This window comes from Coturnix japonica, chromosome 4 (genome assembly GCF_001577835.2).
Source record: "Coturnix japonica isolate 7356 chromosome 4, Coturnix japonica 2.1, whole genome shotgun sequence".
Lineage (NCBI taxonomy): Eukaryota > Metazoa > Chordata > Aves > Galliformes > Phasianidae > Coturnix > Coturnix japonica.
The window spans coordinates 4,104,999-4,118,003 of record NC_029519.1 but is presented as its reverse complement, the minus strand read 5'-3'; the positions used below and the strand labels follow the sequence as shown (position 1 = coordinate 4,118,003).

At 41.1% G+C, this 13,005-nt stretch overlaps 1 protein-coding gene across 3 annotated transcripts in view; it reads left to right on the top strand.

Moving 5' to 3' along the window:
* MAP7D3 (MAP7 domain containing 3) overlaps window positions 1-12,727 on the top strand; it is an 88,872-nt gene extending 76,145 nt beyond the window's left edge. For 2 of the 3 annotated variants that reach the window (XM_015860287.2, XM_015860289.2), the window contains 11 exons: window positions 984-1,109; window positions 3,100-3,245; window positions 3,601-3,731; window positions 3,818-4,062; window positions 5,333-5,468; window positions 5,927-6,107; window positions 7,021-7,125; window positions 7,394-7,447; window positions 8,111-8,204; window positions 8,635-8,833; window positions 9,751-12,727. In XM_015860287.2, the coding sequence (XP_015715773.1) occupies window positions 984-1,109; window positions 3,100-3,245; window positions 3,601-3,731; window positions 3,818-4,062; window positions 5,333-5,468; window positions 5,927-6,107; window positions 7,021-7,125; window positions 7,394-7,447; window positions 8,111-8,204; window positions 8,635-8,833; window positions 9,751-10,060 (1,727 nt within the window). In that variant the 3' untranslated portion in view covers window positions 10,061-12,727. The remainder of the gene's footprint in view (window positions 1-983; window positions 1,110-3,099; window positions 3,246-3,600; window positions 3,732-3,817; window positions 4,063-5,332; window positions 5,469-5,926; window positions 6,108-7,020; window positions 7,126-7,393; window positions 7,448-8,110; window positions 8,205-8,634; window positions 8,834-9,750) is intronic. The other variant, XM_032444179.1, reaches the window with a different exon arrangement.
* Window positions 12,728-13,005: the final 278 nt, after the last annotated feature.

The following is a 13,005-nucleotide window of genomic DNA, read 5'->3' as shown; positions in this document are numbered from 1 at the left end:
TGCTGTCACTGGTTTCCTTTGGTTCTGAAACCTCCAGGCTTTTTAGTTATCCAGGTAAAATAGTAAAAAATAGTAAAGATAGAATTTCTTCCTTTGGACAAAATATATATACATATATATCCTGTAAAAAAGGACACAGTTTGTTGGATTGGGCTCTAAGGTTGTAAAATGTCTCTCTGCTGAGAAAAGAGATGTGTATTTGGAAGCTGGTAGGACCCAGCTATAGCAAATGTCAGTGGTGTGTTCACTTCTTTGTTAAACCTTACGTCTGCTTTTTAAGCTCCCTTTCATGGTTCAGTTTAACAGCGTCTTCTCTGGTCCTGTTACTGGTTAAACTCTGCATGTGAGTGACGGAGGAAACCTGTTACCACTTCACTCTCTTTTGTTCTCTGTTTTCTCACTGTTAAATTTCTCTTTTCTAGTACCTCATCCTAATGCAGAAGACTAGAAATTTCTCTAACACTTTTTCCTTTTGAGTTAACAGTTCTGAAACTTTCCTTTTTGCAGCTATTGCCAGCAGTGGAAACTTTTATTCTGTTTCAGAATCTTTCCTGTATGGGAAAATGCTGGGTGCTATGTGAGTTTGTCTGTGTGAGCGTTGCCTGGTGATAATCATTGGCTTTGCATTGCACACCTTTGTATCATGTCAGAACAGCTTTCCTGCAATCCAGAGCGTATATAGCTCTGAAGAGCTGGTCAAAAACTTTATGTATTTTAACTGACTTCAGCACTCATCCCTTTTATATGCATGTCATTCTGCTCATTAATTTAATTGGTATTAAGCAAACCAAGGACAAGTGCAGCATAAGTGATTGAAACATTTAACCTTTCTGAGCTTTTAGTTTTGATTTCCTTCTCCATGACTTTGGTGTTTTTCTCCTAAAACTGTTTCGGTTTGCAAACCTCCTTTGCTTTGTACTGCTTGTCTTTTTCATTTATATGATTTCATGTCGGATCCTTTTTGATTTGTTCCCATCGTTTAGCTCGTCGCTCCCAGGTCAGTCCTCTGGACAGTAGCGTAATCAGTCGCCTCCTCGCCCCCACTCAGGCCTCCTTAGCTAGGAGTAAAAGCGCTGCTACATTGTCGGCTGATGGACAGGATCCCTCAGGTAACAGGAGGGCAGCAAGCCTGAAAGGTTTTTGCAATTGTTCTTCAAGCAAGAACATAACAGTAACTAACTGTGTTACCCATCAGTGTGAATCGGATATCTGATATATGGTTATGTATAATATTACTTATCCAGTGTTTTCTTTGGTCAGTAACAACCAATTCATATGCTGTGTTGCATGTTTGCTTTGCAAAACCAGAGAATAATACTGGCTTTTAAACTGTGGTGCCAGTTTGTTTGGGGTTGTGTTGTTCTTATCTGACTGAGAGATCTGCATTTGGGTGCACACTCAAATGAATCTGAGACAGACCGGTCAGAGAACGGTACCAGGAAATTAAACAAAAGGGGGGGAAAGAACAGCATCTAAAGGAGGCTGAAAGAGTAAGTGCAAGGCCTAGATTTCTTTAGTGGGAAAAACTGTTGTACAAACATGGGGAAGGGATGGCCTTACCGTAGATGCTGGGAGCTCTGAGCTGGCTTCACTTGGGCTGGCTGTAGGTGTAGAGGCACACCAGCAGGAGCACATACTGGCTCAGGCAGTTTTACACTGCTCCAAATGGAGCTGGTAAGCTCACGCAGTGGCTCAGCTCAGTGCTAGCACAGGAATTTCTACATCATGCTTAGCTGCAAGCCCTGGCTGAATCCCACATGCCTTGTAATCCTTACTGGTGTTGAGAATACCCCAGTAAATATGTATGTGGAACCAGAGCAGAGTCCTTTCTCCTCTCTTACCTTATAACTTGCATTCCCAGTTTTACTTATTTCCTCTTTAGTAGATTTCTCCATCTTTATTTTTGATCTTATGCCACTTAACTTGATCCTTGTTGGTAGCGGTAACATTTCTGCACTGCTCCCCTTGTATAATACTCAGGGTTTTGGTTCCCATTGGTCACATTTTCGCACACCTGTCTGTGTGTCGTTTCTATTTTACCACGAATGTTTCAGTTCATGTCATGTGGGGAAATGCCATCTTTTTCACTGTTGCTGACAGCGTGTGACTTCTCACTATTGCTGACTTAAAGACGACTTACTGCCTTATCAGTTTACTTAAAAGTACTTGAGCACAAACTAAGCACAAACAGAGCGCAGTTCTCCTTCCACATATGCTTTAAATGTAAAAATAAAATGTATTTTCCATCAAGTCACAAAAGTAATTGCTGGGGCCTGTCACAATTTTTTTCTTACTCCAGATAAGTTACATCCAGTTTCAGATCTTAACGTGTATGTGTGCTTTTCCATCTGTGATTATTTTAGTGGAAAAAGCAATTAGATGATATAGTATTGAAAGAAACTGTATTACTTGTGAAGGGATTGACCGTTCCCATATGAAAGCCATTGTGGTTTCACAGTTGACCCTTTTCTCTTGGTACGATTCTTTTTCTCTGCTTAGTTTGATTTGGTAACGTGGATAAAGGGCACAAATGTGTGGTAATATAGGAGTCAGAGAGGCAAAGTAGAATAAAATAATATTGCATAAATGCTTATTTCACAAGAAAGGTTTGTAAAGTAATGCTCAGATTCCTCATGTAGTGCTGCTATGAAGCTCTTAAAAGAAGGAAGATTTCCCCATGAGTGCTGGGGGACATACATAAAATTTGAACCAGCCATAAAGAACTTGTAAAGGATCATGATAAGCCTTTAACGCCATTGTGAAGCATTTGTGAAAAGATGCAGCTTGACTGGAATTAAAGTAACACTGCCATATTGTAGATTTGGGCATTGTTTGGAAAAGCATTTTATTTTTATCTACGTCAGATTGCTGCTCTCAAAGTGGTTTTGTTCTTAGTGCTGTTGCTTCCAAAGTACTAATCGTGTGGTGGTGGTGTCTGTGTCCATGACCCATTGCAATGTGCACTTCCTGTGGTGTTTCTCTGTATGGTTTCTAACACACACCATCTTTCTTTTTCTCTTTCTCCCTCTTCCTTTTCTCCTATTCTTACGCTGTGCACTTGGATCTTGTTTTGTCTTGTCAAATTCCTAACTTTTATAGAATCTCACCTCTGTCCTCGTTCAGCTTCAGCCAGTTCCATCAATTCCCCAGTCCCAACTCCTAAAGTGCCCGTGCGCAGTCGTAGCATCGACAGATTGAAGTCCTCTGTACCTTCATCTGATGCAAGCTCACCAGATCCAACCCAGGTTTGTTGAAATTCTAGAGGTAATGGGTTGGTATTAATTTGGGGTTTTGGAAGAGATGGGATCCTGGTTCAGCAGATTTCTTCCTTATTGTTCTGCCCTATATCACATGCTTCAGAAATACAGTATTGAATTTGAATTGGAATTTTACGGTCCTTGATCTCTCTGGTATTTGAAATACAGGCTGTTTGCTGCCTGTGGTTCCTAAAGGATAATTTAAATAATATATTGACTTGGTCTGTGTTTTGGAACATAAAGCAGAAGTACAAGGTGTTAAAAATTAGTGTCCTTATGGCAGCAGCTACCCTGTCTTTAATGTATCCCGGAGTCAGTGTTATCTTATTTTTATCTGTCTTAGAAATCAGAGACTGAGAAACCGTCCCCAGGTTCTGGGTTGCGTCGCCCTTCCTCTCCATCAGTGTCTGCCCGTAGAAGATCCCCTTCTCCTGCCAATTTGGTGAAGCGTCCTCCGTCACCATCTGCAGTTAGGTGTGTGTCCTGGCTGGATCTCTTAGCTCCATCATGTACGTGAGATTTTCAGCATTATCCCTGAAAACTGATCTTTCCTTCTGCAGGCAGAAGACTCGCCCGCCTTCACCTGGCATATCAAAACAAAGGCCGCCATCTCCTACTCCCATCTCAAAACCAGCGCCCATCCAACGCCCACCTCTCACACCAGGTGTTATCAACATTACCAAAAAGAAAACTGAAGCAGAGAGCAAACCAAAGGAGAAGAGCACAGAAGGAACAGGACATGAGCAGGGTGCCCCATCAGCCTTGGACAGGGATGCAGCAGCAGCTAGCACAAAGACCAAAGAAGGTGAGCTCCTTCCTGTGACCGAGGTTCTTATTCCAGATATGTGCAGTGTGTGCTAAAGCTGGTGGCTGCCCTCTGTCAGTCTGGAATCCTTTCCCTGGGACTGTAAGAACAATTCTTATGCACAAAACACAAGGCTGATTGAGCAGCTGAGAGTGTACTTGGTTAAATTAGGCTTTGTAGCTGCAGATAGCGATTGTGTGTCTGTGGGACATAAGCAGCTTTTCGGTATTCCAGTGCCTAACGATATTGTTGTGTTCTGAATGGTTTCTCTTTAAATCATAAGGAAAAAAAATAACTGATGTCATGTTTGATAAAATGACCTCATCTGGAAGGCTTTATAACCGTTATGCAGATGTGTATGTGCTATTTTATGAAGCGTTAAAAAAGAAAGGCATTCTTCACCAATATTATCCTGCTATTGCTCTGCTGTCACGGAGAGCTCGTTATGTGAATATGCAGATGACCTATTGTCATGGAAAAAGTAATATTTATAGGGACTGGAAATAACTGATAGCAATCAGTACTTTAAGTATTTATGGAATGTAACTGGCTGACAAGATTGGTTTGTGGGTTTTTTTTAATGTTAATTTATAATAATATCTGTGAGGTTCAGACGTGGTAACAACAGGCAGGGCATGAGCAGCCATAAATGGTAGGGCTATATAAAAACCTGTTAACCTGGTAACTGGAGCTGTTCTCATCTCCATGTAAACTGGAAAATGATTTGCTGTTAACATGTGATATTAGTGAAGTCATTAGCGTGAGCCTTCAAGGCCAGGTAAAATGGTGTTGCTCTATAAGTACAAAGGCATTAATATTGATGTTATGAAAGAAGACAAATTCGAACATTAATGTTTCCTCCTTATAATCATGAGGGTACGTTCCAGTTTATTCAAAGGAAATTTAATGTATATCCTGAAACAGTTTTTTTTCACTTTTCTTTAGATGCTTCTAATAGGACTAGAATGAGTCTGTCTTTTAGGAATATGTTATAAAGTTCTGTGGTAATTAGGGAGTATCATTAAGCATATTGTCCGCAGCATGGCTGGAACAGTGTGGTTGAAATGAATTATTTCAGCATCATTGGGCAGCCCTTCAGGACCGCCCCTTGGCTCATGTGGGTCTCTGTATGCAGAGATGTTTGCTGCTAGTTGATGGGGCTGATCTAAATCTCAGTGGCAAAAAGGAATTGTCATCGTGTGATGGTAACATCTTAATGAACTTTAACTTACCGGGGCTTTTTAACAGCAGTTTCTTTCCCACTTTGCAGAGTCAGGTAGCAAAGCGGCAGCAGGGACCACCACAGCTGAAGAAGCTGCTAAAATCTTGGCAGAAAAACGGCGTTTAGCACGAGAGCAGAGAGAAAGGGAAGACCAAGAGAGAATTCAGAGACAGGAAGAGGAAAGGTAACTGCGGGAGAAGGAAGTGATGCTTCCTGCAGTGGGTGTGGTTGGTGTGGACATTTCAGCTGTGTGTTTCCCCAAGCATTAACTTTGGGATGGGACAGGTTGCTGTGTATGTGACTAGGTTTGTTAGACACTGAAAGTTGCATTTGTATCAGGGATGCAGTGACTGTTATTAAGTCGTTGTCTCATAATACACGTCTCAGTGGAACATTCCATTATTGATACAACTAGTCTTGGACTTGTCTTAATCAGCAAAGAACATCTAGGTGCACATAGTTTCCTCCAGGTGTTTCTGCATTTCCTTGGACTGATCTGGATGGTGACATCTGAGAATCCACAGCAGAAACTGTCCTTATGCAGTTACTCTGTGATTGGCTGAAGTAGAAATCCTTGCTTTCCTAGTCTGTCTCATGTGTGTGCACGCTTACAAATGCATATTTGTATCTTGGCAACACTAGAATCAGAGAAGAAGAAATGGCCAAGAGAGCAGCTGAAGAAAAAGCAAAACGGGAAGAGGAGCTCCGCAAGCAGGAGGAAGAAAAGAGACTCATTTATGAGGAACAACAAAGACAAGCTGAAGAGGAAAGAATCCGCCGAGAACAGGAAGAGCAGGAAAAGCTTGCAGAGCTTCAGCACCAGGTTTGCTTTCACCTGGGATTGGTTGGAGAATGTTGTGAAGTCCTTGCCTTGTTTTAGTCTGTGCTTTCTGTTAGCCTTTGGTAGGTTCAAGTATGGGCCAGAAGCACATGTTTATGAGTTCTTTGGGGTTTTTTAGCCATCTGGGATGTTATTTTGAGCGTGTAAAAGTAGCCATATTGTGACTGTTTAACCAGCGCACTGCTGTGAGTTATAAGAAGATGGTTAGTCTGCCTGGAAAGTCATCCAACATCCTCTGTCATCCAACATCCTCTGTTCCCACATGAGAAAAAGGAAGATGAGTAGTGCTTTCAAGTCTGCTTTTCTAATTGATGAATTGCCTTCCACAGCTGATAGCTTTGTGCCTTTATAAAGGCATCTTTCTAAGTGAAGAAAACTGTTCTGAAGGAAGTGGATTTTCTTTAAGTGAGATTGATTTAGAAAATCAAAGCAGCTTTACAAGTGAGATGGTTTGTGTTTAGAGAGCAGTATCTTACAGATAGCACTGACATATGTCTAAACATGTCTTTAAAAGCTGGCTTAAATTTATAACAGTTACATAGTGTTGACTGTACTTTTCTTTCCAGTCATAGTGAGAAAGATTTTCTCATGTAGAAGGAGCAGAAGGTACTCAGCACAGAGTTCCTTTTAGCAATAATGCCTGACTGGCAAAATTTTGACTGTTTTCCTGTTCATAATATTTTTCTCTTCAAGTCAGTTTTTGAATGGCATAGTAATATAAATCTCATGTCAGTAGCTGCATAGTTGACTGCAATAGCTGCAATGTGAACTTCTATTAAATAGTGATTATCAGCAGTTCCTGTCTGTGTTACACCAGTATCTCTGTGATGGGTCTGCTTTTAATTCTTGGAGATGAGTTTCTCATTGAATGTTTTTCTGTTTTCTTTATTTTCAGAGGGAAGAAGCTGAAGCAAAAGCTCAAGAAGAGGCTGAAAGACAGCGGCTGGAAAGAGAGAGAATTATGCAGCAAAACAAGCAGGAAAGGCTTGAAAGAAAAAAGGTATGCTGTTCTGAAAGCAGGGAAGTCCCTTACCCTTAGAACAGGTGGTAAGTGTTAGCACTGAAGTTACCTGAGCGTGCGGTCTGTCTCAAATTCATTTAAGCAGAAATAGAGGTAATTGTTTTAAGTCAGCTGTGACTTGTGAGCTTTAAAAACAGTAAGTAGGAAATGTGTGAAGTAAGAAAACCTATGATGATTGATGAAAATTTAAACCAGAAGGCTGAAATGCAAAACTCTGTCATTGCAAATATTTTCCACTTTTTAACAGAGAATTGAAGAAATAATGAAAAGAACACGAAAATCGGATCAAAACGAATCCAAGGTACTTATTTGCTTAGATTTGTGTATTGGCCCTTCCAGAGAAGACTTTGTCTTGTAAACTTCGTTCTTCTGTTACCCTCAAACTGCCCTCCATGTGAATGTCCCAAGTTCCAGTACACCAGAACAATTTTCAGTAGCTTACATGCATCGTACACATCCTTTTGCATTGCTGCTTCAGATGTCATTATCTGATGGGCTTTTGTTCAAGGCATACAGAAACAATGTGATCTGGCATTACCACTTGCTGACCAGGTCCAGAAAACACTGCCTGGTAGTGGATTTTATTTTTAAACAGTCATCCTTCTCTTACTGTTCAAAAAGGAATCCTATTTGGATTCCACGTGGCTGAAAACCACACCTTGGAGAAATGAGGGGAGAGGGAGCTCAGGAGTATTTCCTAGGCGGGGGATGGATGTGGGTCTCCCACATATTTACATGCTCTGGCTTAGCAGATCTGCTTGTTGTTGAGTGGCCTGAAAACTCAGAGTCAGCCCCAGCAGCTCTCTCAGTTGATTCCCTGTCTCAGCCATGGATGCAGATTGTCTGTTTAACCTCTGAAGTAGTGACTTGGTGCAGAACGATCCTGCATGGGAGCTGTGATGTAACCATATGTGAAAAGCTTCATGGTAGTGAGCTGTTGTGAGTTAACACTATGGGAATTCAGTTGCAGAATGAAGGAAAGTCTGCCTGTGAGGTCATGGAGGGAGAGGATATTGAAGAAGAGGAAGAGCTGGGACTTGAGAAGGCTGATCAACCCGGTAAGGAAATGCTATGAGTAGATCTCGGTTGCTGTCAGTGTCTCAGTGATGTTTAAGGTATGTTAAAAATGTCAGATCAGTTAATGGCATCGATTGTGATCAACTGAGACACAAGTCCCAGAAGTACCACAGAGTCTTTTTACTTAAGGTCTTTCTTCTTTAACCCAATTCCATGCCAAAGAAGAAATACAAAATGAGGAAATGTAAAACAGTTTGTGTGAGAAGAATATATTCTTCACAAGTTTTAAAGATGGAAAACAAATACGTTGTTAAAGGCAGCTTGTCTGTAGATTGATTTCTATATTGAAACAGTACCTTGGGTTTTTGGCAAGGAAAGGTCAATTTGACTCTTGGCATTTTATTCATTTAGAACAGTAACGCTGTTCCTGGAGCTCAGTTATGTTTGTTTTTCTTTCCCCCACACCTTCAGGAAAGCTGAATGGCATTGACTTGCCCCAGGAAGTCAAAGAGGAGACAGAGGGTTGTATACAGACTGCACGGAGCTTGACCTGTACAGAATCTGACCAACATGCTGTGACGGAGATGAAGGCCGGTGAAGTATTTATGAATGGCAGCGATTTGCAAAGCGATGAAGGGTCCCAACTTTTTACCCAACTAAAGGATTCCAGGTGAGTCTGCATTGTTGAGCAGTTCTGTTGCACAAGTCGTCCCTTTTATTTTAAATCAATTTCAGTACTGTATTTACCACTAGATCACATTTTGCACCCCACTAGTTTGGTGGTGTTTTGTTGCACATGGTATGTGACTGCTGTCAGTATACTGGCCCATGGAGAGGCAGTTCCAGATAATTGTCTGCTTAGGTGGCACACATCGGCATTACTGGTTTGCTAAGTGGCACACATAGCCAGCAACACAGCAGTGTTACCTATAAAGAATAGTATCGGCTTGAAATCTTCCCTTCAAGTAACTTTTCATTACCAAAACGTTAAACAATTGCAACTACTGCTGGAAAATGTGTCTTCTGATGCTGGTTCCATTTGCTTATCTAAACGTTAATGATTTAGAAGTGGCATTGTGAACTCTTTGCAAAGTGATAAAAATGAATTCTGCTAGTGGTGAACTGTGAAGATGTTCTCATTATTTTCCTCAAAAGTGAATGAAAATTGATCGCTCTGAGTTTGAGTCTGCTTAAATACACACAGTCTTCTGAGGATCAATTCTGTATTTAAAAGGTCTAATTGGAGGGGAAACGAAAGAGGAGAAATGCATGTTAAAGTACAATTCTAAAGTAGAATTTCAACAGAGCAAGTCTTTAAACTTGCTGGTTCCTACTATCAGTTCTGGACCCAGACCTTACCTGAGAGGTATTAGAGTAGTAATAAGTGTTTGTGTGGTGGTGAGTCGTTCCTCTGCACTGGTTCTCAGAAGGGAGATCCCATGTGGCAGCTGCAGGGGCTCATCTGGGATTGCCTTCCAGGACTTGCAGTGCTTTGCAAAGTGTGCAGACTAATTGGCTGGCCTGTAATGAACCTAGAGGTTAAAAATCCAGAAATTGTAATACAAATAATCTGTTTGTTTCTTGTAGCCATCCTGCAAAAGAAATGGTTATCGATGACTCGGCAAAGTTGGGTGTTAACGAAGCTGATCATACAAGTGGACTTATCCAGAATCTTAATGGAAAATCTGATTTGTGGACTTCCGAGGAATTAATTGACGTTGGAATACATTCCAAGTCAGCCAAACTGAGTTCGGACAGCATCTCTGCTGGTAACTGTAATCAAAACTTGAATGATGCTGCTACAATACCTTCTAGTCCCAAATTGACTTACGAGGAAGATGGTGCAGTGAATTCATTGACCAAACCTATAGTTTCTTCATCAGGTAATTCAAGCTGATTTCCCCATCTATGTCCTCCTCTGGCTAGATAATTAACTTTGTTGTATTTTTACTCTCCTTGCCTTAACTTCAGCTTCTTATTCTCAAGGCACTTTCTCCAGTGTGTAGAAGGAAAGCTCTTTCTTTAGTGCTTGCATCTTGCGTTCGGTCAAAAGAAGTCACCAGTTGATGCCTTGTTAGGGATTTGCTCTATGCAGCAGCTAAGGCCTGACATGAAGGCTCTTCCAAAGACAAAGCCGAGCTCCTATATAACTCCTGCATCCCCTGTCAGCGCTCAACCCGTCTGTTGTGTTCCTCTATTCTGATTTCTTCTGAGATGTCTTAAATGGCACACGTTACTTTTGAAGATACTAACAGTTTAATAGGTGTCTGATGTAACTCTACAGACAAGACCCCTTTCCACTCCTAGGCGTGTTCTGTAACTTCTTGATGCTGTCCTGCACAGTCTTTAAAAGGTTTCTCCAGGCTCTAGCAAGGCACCTGTTCTCTATACTTACCATAGAATAGGCTTTTGCTTCATTGAAGGGGAGTGACAGCAACCTTAAATACCACAGACAGTTGTGTTACATGTTAGGAGGAGTAATAAAGCTACACACACAGTATTCCGAATATTCTGGAAGAAATCAGGCTGTGTGCAAAGCCCATTGAGAACCCAGCGTAGTGTCAGGGAGGCCTCGGTGTGCTAGTTTTGTTAAGGTTAAACTGCTCAGTTGTCGGAGCTAAACCCCACGTGAACATACTCACAGCAGAAGATCTCTGTCCATGAGATAAATGACTGCGTGAACAGATGAAGTAAATGACAGTGGGAAGAAACACAACCTGGTATCCACCATTTCTTTCAGTGATGTGTAGCACTTTTTTTTTTTTTTTAATTAAAGTGTAGCACTTTTCTAGACTGAACTGTTTCCTGAGTCTCCTCTGTCACTCTGCGTCTTGTGAGCTGTGGTCTGATGGACATAGAGACACACCGAGACTTTCCTTTGGGCAACTACTGAGTAGCCTGAGGGACCAGAATGATTTCATTTGATCCTGATCATTCATTTCTTAGTGAAGAAAGCGTTGCCTTTTAATTCCGAACTTGAATGTGTTTAGAGACAATGTGCTTTAAGAGTCTTGTACACAGCTTTGGAAATTAACACTCATAGACTTTGTCTTTAAAAGAAAAGCTACTGTGCTGATGTTGCGCTGTGAATTCCCAGGCAGTTCTGTGCTTACCTTTCTGGATGGACGCTCTGGACAGTGAGGACAGATGTACGTAGGATACACACAGTATGATGGTTAAACTTGTTCTTTTCTTTGCTCTTTGGACAGAACTGTGAACACTTGAGACCTGGAAATAATCTGATTGCACTTCAGTTATCCAGTATTCTATCAACTACCGAAGGCCTTGTTTTGAAAAGCTGCTTGTTTACCTTTTATCCACCTTCAAGTTGGCAAAAAACAAATAACACCAGAGAGGGCTGACAAACTTCTAGATTTGCACCTTGAAGTGTTTCAGGGAGACTATTGTGCTGATGTTCCTTTTGCATTCGTTTAATTGTTAGAGAGGATGTCCTTGTTCAAGTAACACTTGCTTCCCTTTTACAGACTAACCTGTTTGAGTCTCTTTGTTTTCCTATCAGTGTAATGCACAGCACTGTGCCACTGGGGACTTCCCAGTTAGCTACTGGCCAGATCTTGCATGTTCCTAAGATGGCACTTGAAGACTTAACTCCGCATGTGCTGAAGCTGAACACCAGTGGTAATGTTCTGCAAAAACGTCTGATTTTCTAACCTGAAAATAGCGGTGGTTGCAAAATGCAGTGCTGTGTCATCACTGATAGGTTTTAACCTGCTGGAAAACATCAAACCGTTTTACAGCCTGTGCACTAATATACTGCACAACTGCTGAATACCTGGATACGTTTGTCATAGCGCAGCTTAACATGTCATGCTTCTGAAAGCGTTTTCCTTTTGAATTATTTATCTACACTCGTGTAAGTATTATTTTATTGTGTACATAACAGTATTAGACCATTGAAGTCATATTTTGTTCATGTTAATTACTCCAAGTTTTCCTGTTCTAGCTTTATAATAGTGACTGCAAGCTGCATATATATTTCCCTTCCCCTAAAGCCTGCATTAAGTAATCTATTAAACCTGAACTTGTCCGCTTCTACAGCACGAAGAGATTAACCAATCATCTTCCAGGAGCTGCTACTAGAAGTAATAATGCAGTCTTGTTCTTACATCTCCTGTAACAGAGATACTGAATAATTAAGTAATCGATTTAAAGCTAGCTGTCTCACATCCTGCTATAAACCCTTGGCTGATACTTCAATTCAGATGAATCATCCAGCTGGCAGCTGCGTTTTCGGTGCTTAATGAAAATGGTTTTGCTGGAACTAAAATTGTTCTTTCCCCACCAATTACAGTAGGAAACCCTCAGCCTTCTTACTCCATTTGCTATTCAGAACATAGTAGTCCTGTTTTAGACTTTAGAGCAGTGCCTTAGGTGAACAGATGGATGTATTTTTGTACGATAAGCTGTTTCATTCTGGCAGAGACAATCATCCTAATGAAAGATGCGGATATTTTTTCTGTGCTGATACTCTTTGTCCAACGGTCTGTTACAGCTCTATGTAAATATGTGCGCACTGTTAAATAAACTTTGCAGTTGAACAATGCTTTATTTCTCTAATGCTAAACATTACCTTACTAGGAGGCTCCGGCCCCTCACCATGCTGACCTACCTTGAGATGCCCTCTGGTACCACTCTAACTCATCCTCCCTGCAGAGTCCCAAAACCCAGGCGCCTCTTTGGAAGTAGCATTTGTGCAGTTGGAAAGGGATCTGTACTAACAAACACCTTCAGGTATTGCTGTGTCTGTATGCACCTATGAGATTCTCATAACTCTTGAATTTTTTAACTTGCTTTTCACTGCAAGCCTTTGCCTTGTACTTA